Below are 16,194 nucleotides of genomic sequence, written 5' to 3' on the forward strand. Positions count from 1 at the left end.
GACTCTTAAGCCCTGCTTTTCTCGGTCGCCATCTTCCCGGAAGTCTAATATATAATTTAAAGTAAATTTGTTATTTTCTTAATTAACCTGATAGTAGTATTTTTTTGAACTGGAGTTATCTTTCCTCAGGTTCAAGTTTAATTATTTTAGTGATAGGATTTGGTAATTGTGGAAATGAAATCTAACTTTACACCATAGTTTCTGAATAGAGAAGCAAGAACTTATTTTAAATTTGATGTTTTATATAGACCATTCTAGACAATATATTTAACTTTTTCTATTTACAATTAATTTAATAATAAATGCTTCTTTTACAATATCTAGTTTGCTAGGCAGCACCTTTCATACCACATTTGCTAATTGGGTACAGTCTTTCCCTCTTCAGAGGAGTAAAAAACAGAAGTACTTTCGGTTTTTTTTTTTCTTTTGGTAATGGGGACTAAACCTAGAAGCATTCTACATCCAAGTTATACCCCAGCCCCGCCCAATTTTATTTCTTATTTAGAAACAGGGTCTCACTAAGTTGTGGAGGACCTCGCCAAGTTGCTGAGGCTTGCTGCAAGCCTGTGACCCTCCTGTCTCGGCCTCCTAAGTACTGGGATTACAGGCATGCACCACCACACCTGGCTCTGCTTTTTCTGCCTTATGTGAATTGTTTGATTTTGAAGAAAATTCTGAGTAACCTTATGTTCCTCCACCAACCAAAATCAGTGATTTCACATCAACAATCATAGATTGGATCACTACTGTTAAGAAATGTTATCTTCAGTATGGATAAAGAATATTTTCTTTCAAAGCTTTTTGTTTAGGAAGAGGATAGGACAAATGCTGTCCTTAAGCATACTAATTCCGTAAAGAACTCAAATTGCAGTTTTAATTTCACCATTATAATGAATGTATTTGATCCAAAATGTCCAAAATCTAGACTATTGTCTAGATTTTTGCAATTTTTTGAAATAAGTTGCTTGGCATTGAGAAGAATAAATGCTAATACTGACTTGGAAAAATGACTTGGAAAAATGTCTTATTTAAGGGGCAGAATAAAAAGTAAACTAGGGGAAAGAAAAATTTTTATTTATTTTCTTTTAAATATTTCAGTATCATGTTGCAGTCATCAGAAAAAACTCACAGCTTCTCAGAGCCTGTTATTTCAGCTCAGGAGCAAGAGACTCAGGTAAGGCTTTTGTGAAAAGGTAATTAATTTGAGAGGGGAATTAATATTTATGCATATTTAAAAATCTGTTGCCTGTGTTTAAGAAAGTATTTTTTAGCTCAGAATCTGAGATTTTCATCCTAAGGTTAAGTACTTATTTTCATTTTAAGATATCTGAAGCCCTAAAAATAAAATCTGGGTTTTTTTTTTTTTCTGTGTATATGAAGTGTTGAGTTGTTTATTTGTGTTTTGTACAGGCTATATTATATGGCAAATTGTTAGAAGCTAGGCAGAGACATGCCAGTAAGATGGATATACCCCCAGCCATTCTGGCAACAAATAAGATACTGTTGGATATGGCCAAAATGAGGTAAACTATTTGCATATGTTCTGGTTTATTTTCCTTTGATATACTAGATTTGTAAAATGTATCATTCATTTTACAACAATCAGATCTGGGAGGTAACTCCCAAATCTTCTGTGCTATTGTGCTAATCTCTTTTGACCTTTAGTTCCACATTTCTACATGAGTGAAACCCAGCTATGTTTATAGCAACCAGATGCAGCATCTATAAAAGCCAACTCATCATCCACTCACCTTCTCCATATGTATTTCATCCAAATGACAAAACAGCTCTCTGAATTCTCCATTTTGTTTACTCATGCTATCTTGTTCTTAAGTACACATATTTAAAATCTGTTATTTTCATTATTTCTTCCTCTTATTTAAATGGTTTTTAGATCTTTTTCTTTTAATGTTCTTAGATATATGTCTCTGTGTTTTCCTGCCTCTTCATGATACCAGAAGCCTATTAACTGGTCACTCTTTCTGATATCAGTACAAAGTTAATCTTCCTTTATCAGATATGTTATACTTCTGCTGAAATGATTTCCTACCGTCTTACCTTCTTTAGACTAGATTTCAAATCTCTCCATTTATGGACTCCAACCTGCTTTTTTCATTCAAGTCACAGAGTTTGGAATGGTTTACTTGAGGCTTATTTGCCATTTATTGAAGACCCCTTTCAATATTCAACTTTCACATATTTACAGTGTAGCTTCGTCATGTGATTTTTTTTATTCCTCAAAACCCCTCATAGGAAATTGGTCTATCTTTATTACTTTCTTTCATGAAGCCTCCCATGGTGTTCATTAACAAAGTAATTCCTCTCTCGAGTTTCTAAAGGACTTTTAAGTGAATTCTAAGCATGCTTTTATGGCACTTACTACACAGTACTTTATTAATATTTTTGTAGTTAGTGGTAGACATATATTACATCTTCTAGATTTTAACCTCTGTGAATAAAGATATTTGATCCACATCTCGGTGTCTTTCCCAGCACTGAGCACAATGTTTAATGAACACTATGTGGTTAATAAATATTTAAAAGAAATTATTCCTAAAGGATAGTTGTTGAGTAATTGTAGTTTTCTTTAAAGTTTCTTTAAAAATATTTTCACTAAATTTTATTCAATAGATGCTATTTGAGTGCAGGATATTCTCATAATCTTACAAGTGCTTTCATCTTACAATAATTATTTTGGTAAACAATGCTAGGGCCACATTTTAATATTCAGAGAAGATAGTTAAGGAAGAGGTAATCATTAGACTGGCAGATCTTTAAGAGATGTTATCATACGGTCTTTTGAATATTGGACACAGTAAGTAATATTGAGCTAAAAGTCTCATTAACAGTTTTACTGTTTCAGGTAAACATTATATAGGGAGGAAAAAGAATAGGACTTTCTTCTTGTCTTTAGTTAAAACCCATAGTTTTCCACTTTATTTCTGAATGAGTTAACAAAGTACAACACAAAATGTTAGCCTGTTCCTTTCTGATTATCACCTTTTGACGAGTTCCTGCAGGTACTGTTTTTGTGGTGATGGAGGTAGTAGTAGTTTTATTCATTAATTGTTAAAATAACAAATCTTTAAGTGGAAATGAATCAAAAAAAGGAATTATAACACATTACTATTGGTATAATACATTGTTTTGATTTTTATAAAAATACATTTATTGAATATCATTGTGAAGCTAAACATCATCAGCTATATTGTTGGAGTGATACTATTTCAGAGTCTTAACCTTTTCGTTCATCCTTCCTTCCTTCCTTTCAATAGACCAACTACAGTTGAAAATGTAAAACAGATCGATGGTGTTTCTGAAGGCAAAGCTGCTATGTTGGCTCCTCTGTTAGAAGTCATCAAACAGTTTTGCCAAGGAAATGACATTCAGGTAAACTATTATGCTTTGTGGGATCTCTTAGAGAATAACCTTTTTATTAATACCTTTGTGACCATTGCAAAAGCATGCTTCTAAAGCAAGCTTTTAGCCCTTTATTTGCATTTCTATATGGAATCCTTACAAAATGAATTTAGTTTGCCAGGTACAATCTTGGGAAGCTGAGATGGGAGGATTGCAGATTTGGGGCCAGTAGAAAAATAGAGATACAAGTTTAAGGGAAGAATGCCCCTGGCTCAATCCCTAGTAAAACATTCACAGACAGAAAAGAAAATGAATTCAGATTGTTTTTGTAGTAAATAGTTGTAAAAACATGTCAGTTATTATTTTTAAAGATGATACTAAGCTGGGCGTGGTGGAGCACGCTTGTAATCCCCGCGCTTGGGAGGCAGAGACAGGAGGATCGCTCAGGTTCGAAATCAGCCGCACACGCTGGCTTAGGAGACCCTGTTTCCAAATAAAGATGTAAAAATAGGTCTGGGGGTGTAGCCTGGACGTAGAAGGGCTTCCAGGAACCCCAGTACCACCAAAAAAATAAATAAATAAACTAAAATAAAAAATAAAATGATACTAAAATAGTCATCCAGGCGAGTCATGTTTCTTTTTCATTGGTAGATTGCATTTTTAAATTTGAATAAATACCAGGTTTTAGGTTGATAAGTATTTTTTTAACTTTTAAATGTGGTGGTTAAAACTGAAAAGTTATTATTGCTGTCAGTTGGTAAGGAGCTCAGCCACTTTATTTTTCTTATTGCTTGGCATATGCCCTAATTGTCTTCCTCTTCCAGTAATGCTTTTGTGTATAGGTGTGGATGTGCATGATTGTAACTCTGTGTCATAGTGAGATACAAAGTGATACAGTTTTGTGTGTGTGTGTGTATTAATTGATGTATTTCTTCCCCATACCACTCTTCCTCCTCCCTCTCATGAATGATAATATAATGTATATATAACATTATTTGGAGTACTGTTGTCTTTTGACATAGATTTCATTTTATTCTCTTCAGTCTTCAGTGTTTTCTTCATAACTTTTTATTATTGTTGTTATTTCCTCTTTAGGTATTGGGTTAGGGGCATACTACCACTGAATTATATCTCTAGCCCTTTTTACATTTTATTTTAAGGCTAGGTCTTGCTTAGTTACCAAGACTGGCCTTGAACTATGACCCTCTTGCCTCCTTCTTTCAAGTAGCTGAGATTACAGGTGTGTACTACCATGTCTGACTCATTTTTATTATTTCTTGTTCTACCATAAATGACCATTTCTACAAATACCATTTGGGTTTTCCTTCAGCACAGAATGTGGAACTACGTGAGGTGATAGAAAGAGTGCTGGACTCAAGAGTCAGAGAACCAGGATTTCAATTCTTCATAGATTACCTGGTATCCCAAACATGTTCTTTAACATCTTTGGGTCTCCATTTCCTCACCTACACAATGGAAATGGTACTTTGTATACCAAGGAAACTACTGGGTAACATTAGAAAGATAAAGCAAAACAAGACAAAAAAAACCATGAGATACTTACTATTAGCTGAAGAGTTAAGAATACTCAAGGCATTAAGGTTTTTTTATTTTTATTTTTCTCTAAGAACCTGCTATAAACTTTGGGCAAGCAAAGTTGGGTTCTGCTTTAGAAAATTTGTTCTCTAATTCTAGGTAGAATCTCAATCTCTCTCTCTCTCTCTCTCTCTCTCTCTCTCTCTCTCTCTCTCTCTCTTTTTCTTGCCATACTGGGAATTGAACTCAGGAGCATTCTACCTCTGAACTTTACCCTCAGCCCTACTTTTTATTCTTTATTTTGAAACAAGGTCTCACTTATTTGCAGAGGGCCTCACTAAGTAGCTGAGGTTGACCACAAACCTGCAATCCTCTTGTCAGAGCGTCCCAAGTATTGGGATTACATGCATGCATGCATCGCCACACTTGGCTTTTAAAAATAAATTTTTATTTTGGTGGTACTGGGGTTCCTGGAAACTCTTCTACCTCCAGGGTACACTCCCAGACCTATTTTATACTTTTTTTAAATTTGGAAACAGGGTCTCTTAAGCCAGCACAGCTGGCTTCAAACCTGCACCATCCTCCTGCCTCTGCCTCCCAAGCGTGGGGATTACAAGTGTGCGCCACCATGCCCGGCTTAAAAAATTTTTTTATTGGTGCATTGTATTCATACATCTTAATGGGGTACAAGATGGTAGAGGCATACATGCACAAATCATTCATTTAGCTATTCCCCAATTCCCTCCCCATTTCTTCCCCCTTCCCTTCTTATTCTTTATTTTGAAACAGGGTCTCACTTAATTGGGCAGGGCCTCACAAAGTAGTTGAGGCTGCCCACAAAGCTTCAATCTTCCTGTTTCAGCCTCCCAAGTACTGGGATTACATGTGTGTACCACATGCTTAGCTTCCTTTATTTTTTGTATGTAGCATATCCTCTTTTGAAACAGAACATCTTTGGCAAGTTTAAATTTTCTTTTTATACTCTTGCATAAGGTATGAAAGTTCCTTAAACTTGATATTTTGAAAATGAAATTATATTGTCTTAATGATAAAGGATACTATACCTACTAGCAGTAATTAAATAAATTCTGTCTCTTTGTCACTTGCTGGTAGTATCTTCTTTCATGAAGTAGTGGTATTAATTAATATTGAGTAGATTATCCCATGTAAGACCCCCTTTGGAGAGAAAACCAAAGTAAGGCAAAAGATAAACCCTCCAAAGAGAAGGTATGAAAAACCTTTCTGTACTTTCTGGAAAGAAAAAAAAAAATTATTGCTAGTTTTGTGGTTAGGAATTATATCCAGATTATTCTGCAGAATAAAACCATTTATTAAAAAAGACTAATGTTTATTAATCCACCTTCATTTTTTACCACTTTTATTAAGCTTTTGATATATTTACTTCAAGTTTTAAAATAAAACTTAAGTGCTATCATAATACAAATCTAAAGTCCCAAGTACAAGATAGGCATGGTAGTGCACGCCTATAGTCACAGATCCTTGGGTGGTCCAGGGTAATTTGAGCCAAGTTTGAGGCCAGCCTGGCCAACAAATAAAAACAAAGTGAAAAAATAGAGTCGCAGATATGAGTATTAAACCCATCAAGTAGCCATTTAGAAAAAATATACTAACACCATTTTATAGAAATACATTTTATGAAAGTTAATCCTTTTGAAGTCTATTCCACAAATGGATGGAACTAGAGAATATTATACTAGGTAAGATCAGCCAGTCTCAGAAAGTCAAGGGTCATGTATTTTTTTCTCATATGAGGAAGCTAGAATGAAAATAGGAAAAGCAAAAGGGACTTTATTGAAATACGATAAACCACTTGAATAGTGGAAGAGGATTTGGAAAGAAAGGTGGAGAGGGGGGAAAATGAGGTTTGAGGAAGGGAACAGTTTAAATAAGGTTATGTTCATACATGAAAGTATTCCACCAATCTCACTAACATGTATAGGGAGGAAAGGAGAGCAGGATGGGATACAGGGGGAGACTCACCAAGTGATGTGTGCACGTATATTTTTAGCACTTTGACTCTTACTATGATATAAAATTATAATGCAACAATGAAAGATAAAAGTAAAGTTTATTTCTCCCTTATAAGTTATATGGCAAATTCCTAAAATATTTAGAAATTTGGGAACAAAATGATATAATCTGTAAATGTACAACTGAAAAATTTAGTTATATCTGAGATACTCAGCAACATAATTTCAAGAGTAGGGCTAGAATGTGATTTTAGTAAGCAAAATTCTGATACAATTATATAGCTATGGCTTTGTGAGCATATAAATGGGAAGAGCATGAAGACAAATAAGAGGCAAAGCCTACCATAGCACATTTCATATGAGAAAACATCTTGGCTTACTAGATTTGAATATTAGGGTTTCAAATCCGGGATACACTCCCAGACCTATTTTCTATTTTATTTGGACACAGGGTCTCACTAAGTTTCTGAAAACCTCACTAAGTAGCTGAGGCTGACTTGAACCTGCACAATCCTCTTATCTCAGTCTCCCAAGTACTGGGATTACAAGCGTGCACCACCACACCCGTCTTTTCATATTGATATTAATCATTTGTGCTACATTTTAAATTATGTAGACAGACCTCTTTTCAAAACCTCAAGATGAAGAGAAAACAAGTCTGGAAGTAAAAAATAAAAACTGCTCACTCTCACAGTCTGTGGCTGGCACGTATTCTTTATTCCAAGAAAAGAAGATGTCTTTGGTAAGTGTTACTTTCTGGTTACCAAGAATTTCTTAGTTTATTTAAATTTGTGTTTTGTTAGCTTTTCAATTTTAAAAGTGTAAACTGAAATCAGTTTTTTCTAACCCAACAATAACTCATTTTATCTTTAATTTAATTTAATTTTTTAAATTGGTGCATTATACTCATACATCTTAATGGAGTACAAGATGGTAGAGGTATACATGCACACATCACTCATTTAGCCCTTCCCCAATTCCCACCCCATTCCCTCACACATTTTCTTTTCCTGTGAAAGCCAGTCACTGTCAAGTAGCAACAGCAAGAATAGTTTGACCATGATTTTCTTATAGATGTTGTATTAGGGTTACAGATAAATGTATTTATAGCCCAGGGATATTGTAGCTGCAGTATTTTAAAACTGTTTTTAATTGAGACTAAATATTTAAGATGTGTTTGTGTATGTGCTATTAAGAAACAATCTCCTGAGCTGGGGCAGAGCTCAGTGGTAGAGACTGTGCTTAGCATATTTGAAGCCCTGGGTTCAGCCACAGCACCACAACGAAGGGAGGGAGAGAGAGGGCTTCAGGCTACATTAAGGTAGAAAAAGAAAGATGTTAGACAAGGGAAAAACAAACGTATAAATGTATATATGCATGCTTCTATGTTCGTATGTCATGTCTAAAAGAAAATACAGGTCTCTGGAATGATATTCCACAACGCTGGAAATAAATTTTAAAAACTTATTTTCACTCTTTATCCTCTGGCATTGTTCACTTTTAGAAAATTATCCTATATGCTCTTTGAAAAACTGTAATTAATATAAAAATAATCTTACTTAATGTATCTTCAGCTTTCTAACTTAAATCTTTAAGGGCTGTTTAGTTTCTCCCCTGCCATACAAAATGGAGAGTATGTCTTAATGGGAAAGAATGAGCTGCCCAGCTTAGTTTAATTTGCATTTCTCTTCTCTCTGATTTTAAATTGATTTGGAACAGGTTATGTGGTTCAGTGCCAGCTTTTCTATTCTCTGTATCTTTGTCCCCTAAGCTATATTACACACTTTTTACTCATCTTAAGGTCCATTGTAAATAAGCAGTCCATAGCTTATCTCACTAACTCAGTGGTCTAATTAGATAGTCGAATTCCTCAATTAAAAGTACAAAAGTCATTAGCCAAGTAACCAAATAATTCCATTATACCAACTTTGAAGCAAAACAAATTGTAAATAGAAATTTTAGGTTGAATTCTTATGTAAACAGTAACTTACATGTACATGTTATGCCTTAATACATATGTATGACTATATATTTATGGTAAATTCAATATAGTTACTAATACTCTGACATAGCCTCCAGTTTTTGAATAAAGTACATTTAATACTTTACTACAACATGAGATATTCATCTATTTCATATTATGATTATAGACATAACTTTATGTCTTTTGTTATTATTTGGTAATATTTTATTGTATGATATGATGGCTAATTATCTATATCTCTCCAGAGTCTGAGAGGGTCTTGCCATTTAACCACAAAATTAAACATGCCTAAGGACTAATTAATCAGGAGCAATAATACAATTAGTTTGAGGTAATTCGATGCCTAGTATCAAATAACCCTGATATTATGCACACATGGTGCCCACTGTCTAGTAGGAAGGGTAGTCATTTAATGCAAGTAATTTAATACCTATCTTTGAAGATGGAAATTCTGCCTTAAAAGATCTATTCTTTGAAAGTACCAGTATTCACAAAATTAGTCTACAGATTTAGACTTAAGAAATGCATTGAGACTATCATGAAATATGTTAGAGCTCATTGACTAAGGAGACCAACGTTCTGTGAAAAGAATGTTTTACCCGTTACACATCTTAAGTATAGTTGGATAGTTGGAGTCACATTTGTTCAAAAAGCTATGTAAATATGAAACACTATCCTAAACTTAACATAATTCATGTTAAATTTAATAGCAGAATAGTGGTGACAGTTCTTGATAAAATAAATTATAGTTATTATTTTATTTTATTAAGAGAACTAGTTTAAAACACCTATTAAAGTCTTCTCAAGAGCTTTTTTTTTTTTTTTTTTGATACTGGGGTTCCTGGAAACCCTTCCTCTGGGCTACACTCCCAGACCTATTTTTGTACGTTTTTATTTGGAAACAGGGTCTCTTAAGCCAGAAAGGCTGGCTTCGAACCTGCGCGATCCTCCTGTCTTTGTCTCCCAAGCATGAGGATCACAAGCGTGCTCCACCACGCCCAGACTCAGAAGCTTTTTATAGAGTGCAGTTGTAGCTTTGTCTTATCACTAGGTATTTTGGATTTGTTTGGGTTGAAATTCATGTAACCAGAACACCATGTCTTATGTCATGTATGTACAATATTAGACTACAGATTTCAAAAGGTTGTGACAGCTCTTAGACATACGTGGAATGACTTCTCTACCACTAATGACTTCTGTTTTTTTTTTTTTTTTTTTTTTTGGTGGTACTGGTGGTGGAACCCATGGGCCTTTCTACTTCCAGGCTACACTCCCAGACCTATTTTATAGTTTTATTTTATATTTTATTTGGAAACAGGGTCTCACTAAGTTGCTGAGAGCCTCACTAAGTAGCTGAGGCTGGCTTCGAACCTGTGCAATCCTCCTAAGCGTGGGGATTACAAGCATGCGCCACCACGCCTGGCTTCCACTAATGACTTCTTATAGTGAATAGAGAAGGATGAGGATTGAATTCTTAGCTAAAGTTGGGTGATTTTCTTTAATAAGTATAAAATATATACTTATAGTATATAAGTATATAGTATATAAGTATAAAAAGTAGAACCTGTGGAGGTCTGTGGTAGTTTTAAAGAAGTAATTGAAATAAAAAAGTTGGGGAAATTTTACTTATTTCTCAGTGAATATTTACTACATGAAGGGTTTGGATATTTTCTTTCCATGAAATACAGGGGAAACTAAAAAGCTTACTGATTCTTTTCCTCTTATTTCTGTAGAAGAGCATAGCTGAGAAGAGGATTCTGCCTCTCACGGCAGTAGGCGTGCACTTAGCTCAAGCAGTGAAAGCTGGCTACCCTCTGGATATGGAGCGGGCAGGCCTGACTCCAGAGGTTCAGAAGATTATTGTTGATGTTATCCGAAACCCTCCCGTCAACTCAGGTGATATGCTTGGCCTTACTCTGCAGCTTTAATGACTGAGTCACTGAATTTAGATGAGGTGAACAAACAATCCACTAATATTTTTCACCAGAACAGCTTTTACTCCTAATACTGTTATGAAACCTTATTTTTTTCCTTATTTTTTATTTTAATTTTATTTTATTTTTGTAATACTTTTTATTGATTTTGGAAATAATTTCTTCCTACCATAACTTCGATCTCAAAACAGAACACTTTTACCCTGTTTCATTGCTTTTTTTTTTTTTTTTTTTTTTTTGGTGGGTCTGGAGATGGTATCCAGAAGCATTTGACCTTCGAGCTATGCCTCCTGCCCAATTTTTTATTCTTTATTTTGAAACAGGGTCTCACTGAGTTGTGGAGGGCCTCATGAAGTAGATGAGGCTGGCTGCGAACCACGATCCTCTGGTCTCAGCCTCCCAAATGCTGGGATTACAAGTGTGCGCCACCACACCCGGCTTTCGTTGCTTCTTAAAAGAAACAAAACCCAAAACCTGGCTTTTTTCCATATTTATTTCCAACAGCTTACTGACTCCTTGTTTTCCCCTAAAGCTTTCTGATTCCTTGCTACCCATTTCACTTAAGTAGCTTTTCTAACCAGCACAGTGGGTCAATCTCTATGATGGAATGGATAGGCCTATCTTTGTGGCCCCCACAGAAGGACTTCTTCTTGTCCCTGTACTGTAGAACCTCTCACTTTGCTTTCAAATTTTTAGCAATGATCCATTTTTTACAGAAGTAAAGTTTAAGTACATTAGAGAATGTCTCCTTTAAAAGTATAGAAACAGCTGGGCGTGGTGGCGCACACTTGTAATCCCAGCATTTGGGAGGCTGAGACAGGAGGATCACACAGGTTCAAAGCCAGCCTCAGCTACTTAATGAGGCTCTTAGCAACTTAGTGAGACCCTCTTTCCAAATAAAGTATAAAATAGGTCTGGGAGAATAGCCTGGAGGCAGAAAGCCTCTGTGTTCCACTCCCAGTACCAGCAACAAATAAACAAACAAACAAAAGTATAGAAATAAATTTGGTGTATTTAGTTAAATAAATCTGACAAATTTTCTTTCAAATTCTTAGGATAGAGCAGTGGCCATGCAAAAAGTCTAATCTCCAAAGCTGCTTGAATAGTTACTTTTTTTTTTTTAAATCTCAAATTCTTTCCCACATGGAAACAGCTATAATGTTCTTCCTAAGAATTTGGAAATAAAAGAGATAAAATCACTTTGAAAACACAGTCAATAGTGTTCTTAGTTGATCAGAAAAAATAATCAAGGCAGTCAGGCATGGTGGTGTACATGTGTAATCCTAGCACTTGGGAGGCTGAGACAGGAGGATCGCACAGGTTCGAAGCCAGCCTCAGCTACTTAGTGAGGCTCTCAGCAACTTAGTGAGACCCTGTTTCCAAATAAAGTATAAAATAGGTCTGGGAGTATAGCCCGGAAGTAGAAAAGCCCCTGGGTTCCACCCCCAGTACCACATTAAAAAAAAAGAAAAAAAAATCAAGGCACCATAATAGGTAGCATTATTTCTAGACTTGCGCAAGATTTGGCTATAGTGTAAAAACCAAACACTTCCATTAATCAATGTTTCTGTGGAAGCACAGAAATTGGAAAGATACAAACAAATTTGATGGTGTTCATCTATGATCCACGGATGAGGAGTGGTGGTCAGCGGCACTTTTAACTATATTAAGGGCTTGTTAATACATTATATTAAGACCATATTTGGGACTCTTAAGTAATTCTGCTTTTACATCACTTCCTAGCTTTCTGATTATATTTTGATTTTGCATTTATCTCTCTATAGGAAAAACATGCTCTAGTTATACTAATTTGAATATCTATGAAAAATATACATTAATAGTTATTTAAACATAATTATTTTATAATTATACTATATAATTATAAGTTGATAAATTGGAATTTTGTGAACTTGGTCAGGTGAATCTGCTAAGATTTAATTATGTTTCTAAATTTAAAAACCAAAGGTCTAAACCTTGGACCATGTGATAAAATATCCAAGTAATTTAGCTGTGAGTCATCTTATGAAAGAACTAGCCAGCTCTTCTTGTTATATTTCAATCTTTATAATGTCAGAACAATTTTGCTAGAAATTAAGGCAGAGGAAAGAAATAGTAGGATTAGACTTATTAGGATTAGATTATGGTTGTATAAACCTCTGTTTGTCCAATGGACAGTGTTTTAGGGAAAGTCAAAGACTCAGATGCCTTTTTGATTTTAGTACTCTGGAATTACTCTTTCTATTTTAAGTATTCTATCTCTCATTACTCAAAAGATAAGTCTTTTATAAGATTTTTGAGTAGTAGGCAGTATTCTCTTAGAGTTTGTACAACTTTTCCTTTTCCTTTTTTTTTTTTTTTTTTTTTGGTGGTACTGGGGTTCCTGGAAGCCCTTCTACTTCCGGGCTACACTCCCAGACCTATTTTCATATTTTTATTTGGAAACAGGGTCTCCTAAGCCAGCGCGCGCGGCTGGCTTCAAACCTGCGCGATCCTCCTGTCTCTGCCTCCCAAGCGCGGGGATTACAAGCGTGCGCCACCACACCCGGCTTCCTTTTCCTTTTTAAAATTAATATTGACAGTCATGTTTGCTGTCATTTGTCTTCCTGCCTTAAGTTCTAAAGGCAGATAGATGGTGTTAGTATGGTGGGTAAGAACAAAGGATCTGGCAACAGACAGATCCATGATCAGATCTTGGCTCCACAGTTTCATGGCTAAGTGACCAGTGACAAATTACCCAGTCTCCCTGAGTGCTTTGTTGTCTCTAGAACACCTCTCTTATAGAATTGTGAGGAATGGTAAGTAGTTAGTAAATGGTGGTGGTGAACAAATGATGATTGAGGAAGTCAATGGATCTTACAGCATCTTAGAAATAAGCTTTAAATTTCTTTGACAATACTCTATCCTTTTAATAGCTAATTAAGAATATAAAAAGTTAATAAGTATATAAGAAAGATTTTCTACAATTTTGCCTCTTGGTGCCTACATGGGATTGGTTTGAGAATCCCTTACTGTACTCACACACATACATTCCAGAAGGTCGTGTATTTTATATAAAATGATATGGTATTTGCATATAAGTAACACACATCCTCCTGTATACTTTAAATCACCTCTAGATTACATATGTAATAAATACCTACTACAATGTAAATATTATATAAATAGTTGTCATACTATGTTGTTTAAGAAATAATGACAGGGGAAAAAAACCTCTATATATGTTGCAGTTAAAAATACTTTAGTCTGTGTTTGGTGAACCCAGGACATCGAGCCCATGAATGCACAACTCACAGATACCAATAGCTGACTATTTCCATTTTATAGAAACAAAACAACTTTAAGAATTCTGGCAGGATATAATGACTTTTGTGTGTGTATGTGTACTAAAGAATTTGGCAGCAGTATTCCTCAGTGGCATGAAATGAATATTTTAATCTCAATTCATTATTGGCAGGGGGAAATGGTAGAGGAAGATTTAAGACTATATTATTCAGCCAGATATTGACAGCATCTATTTTGTTTGGCTCTGGTAAAGAACTGAGGTGTTATTAATTTAATTTCTAAATAATTTAGCCATCAAGTTCTGAACTTTAGACTTGGAAAAGAAATTAGAAACATTAAAATTTTTCCCACTCCCATCCTGTTTTAGAGACCAAAAAAGAGGCCTATAGAGTTTCAAAATTGTTTTTAATGTGCCTAAGATTAATAACTGAGCATGTTTTACTTTTTACTATATCATGTTTAAGCTGTACTGCCGATTAACTTAAAAGAAGGAAATGTGCAGTTTATAATACTGATACAGGATTTAGGCCTTTAAACCTATAACTTGATGAGTAAAATAAGATGTCTTGATTATATTCAGCCTAATATCTTTTAGTATTTTAAATACTACCTACCATATCTAGTGCCTTTGCAATCTGTGTTAAGCAAATTCAGTTTCTGATGTTAGATAAATTTAAATTAAGAAATATTAAAATAATTCAGAATATATAAACAAGAAATCTTTATAATTGAATATCCTGATTTAACAGATATCAGGAAAATGAGAAAAACAATTTGTAATCATCAGTGACTGAAACACTAAAAAAAAAAAATTGTCTTTACCACCATACATAGTAAATAAGTTTTATCAGGGATAAGTATCAGATTAAAATTATAGAAAACAAATAATATATCTTTTAAACATTTTTTCTGACAATACACTGGATGTAGGTTGAATATATAATATGAGACAGTATTTTTTTTCAGCCTACTTCCAAAGCCAAAATAGAGGAAATTGAAAAGGTTGTGATAACTGTCAATTCTAACTTTACATACATACATACATACATACATACATACATACATACATACATTGATTGTAATACTAGGGATTGAACTCGGGGCATTCTACCTCTGAGCTACACCTCTAGCACTATTTTTTATTCTTTATTTTGAAGCAGGGTCTCAGTAGGTTGCAGAGGGCCTCACTAAGTAGCTGAGGCTGGCCGAGAGCCTGTGATCCTCCTGTCTCAGCCTCCCAAAGTACTTGTTGTGCCACCACATCTAGCTTAATTTTGTTTGTTTATATATTTATTTTTGTGTGTGTGTGGTATTGTGAATTGAACCCAGAGACATTCAGACTCCAAGCTACATCCCCAGCCCCATTTTATTTTTATTTTGAAACAGGGTCTTGCTAGGTTGATGAGTCTTACTATTTGCTGAGGCTGTCCTCGAACCTGGATCTTTCTATCTCAGCCTCCCAAGTACTGAGATTACAGGTGTGCCCCACCATGTCCTTTTATTTCTTTTGAGAGTACATTTACAGTCATGTATTGATATGAGGATTTGCTTATTTAAATTTTTTTTATTGGTGCAATGTAGTTGTACATCTTTAATGGAGTTACAAGATGATTAGAGGCATACATGTATAGCCCTTACCCAATTGCTACCCCATTCCCTCCACCCTCCATCCTTTTCATGTTTGGCTTAGTGATTGACTTTAATATGTTTGTGAATGTACCATCATGTACATTAGGGAATTTCCCTCTTCCCCCCTCTCACAACCCTCAATTAGGTTGCCTTATTTGCTCATCTATAGTTTCTCCTCCTTTGTCTAGAGTTCTTATTTTTCTTTGATAAAATACTATTTGCTCTCTTCCTGGAGAAAACATATTGAGTTTAAGTGATAAGAAGAAATGAAGTTATACATATTATATTGATGATTCAGATATTGTTTTCATCTTTTATTTAATTGTAGCCTTATCACATAATTCAATTTTAGTGAACAAGTTTGATTAAAATCTAAATTTTTCACTATCCCAAATTAGAAATTTGAGGGCTTTAATTTTTTTTAAATAATATAATACTTACTTAAAAATAGAGTACTGGGAATATAAAATTTTTTTAT

General features: G+C 34.6%; 1 protein-coding gene across 1 annotated transcript in view; it reads left to right on the plus strand.

Annotated features, from left to right (window-relative positions):
- The window catches only part of WRN (WRN RecQ like helicase), a gene marked incomplete at both ends in the record, with an annotated part of 136,466 nt that overhangs the window by 110,098 nt on the left and 10,174 nt on the right, over positions 1–16,194 (plus strand). The window contains 5 exons of the mRNA XM_080710251.1: positions 1,099–1,174; positions 1,411–1,523; positions 3,276–3,390; positions 7,504–7,629; positions 10,605–10,767. Coding sequence (XP_080566377.1) covers positions 1,099–1,174; positions 1,411–1,523; positions 3,276–3,390; positions 7,504–7,629; positions 10,605–10,767 — 593 coding nt within the window. The remainder of the gene's footprint in view (positions 1–1,098; positions 1,175–1,410; positions 1,524–3,275; positions 3,391–7,503; positions 7,630–10,604; positions 10,768–16,194) is intronic.

The sequence above is a fragment of the Muscardinus avellanarius genome (genome assembly GCF_963383645.1).
Source record: "Muscardinus avellanarius genome assembly, chromosome: 14".
NCBI lineage: Eukaryota > Metazoa > Chordata > Mammalia > Rodentia > Gliridae > Muscardinus > Muscardinus avellanarius.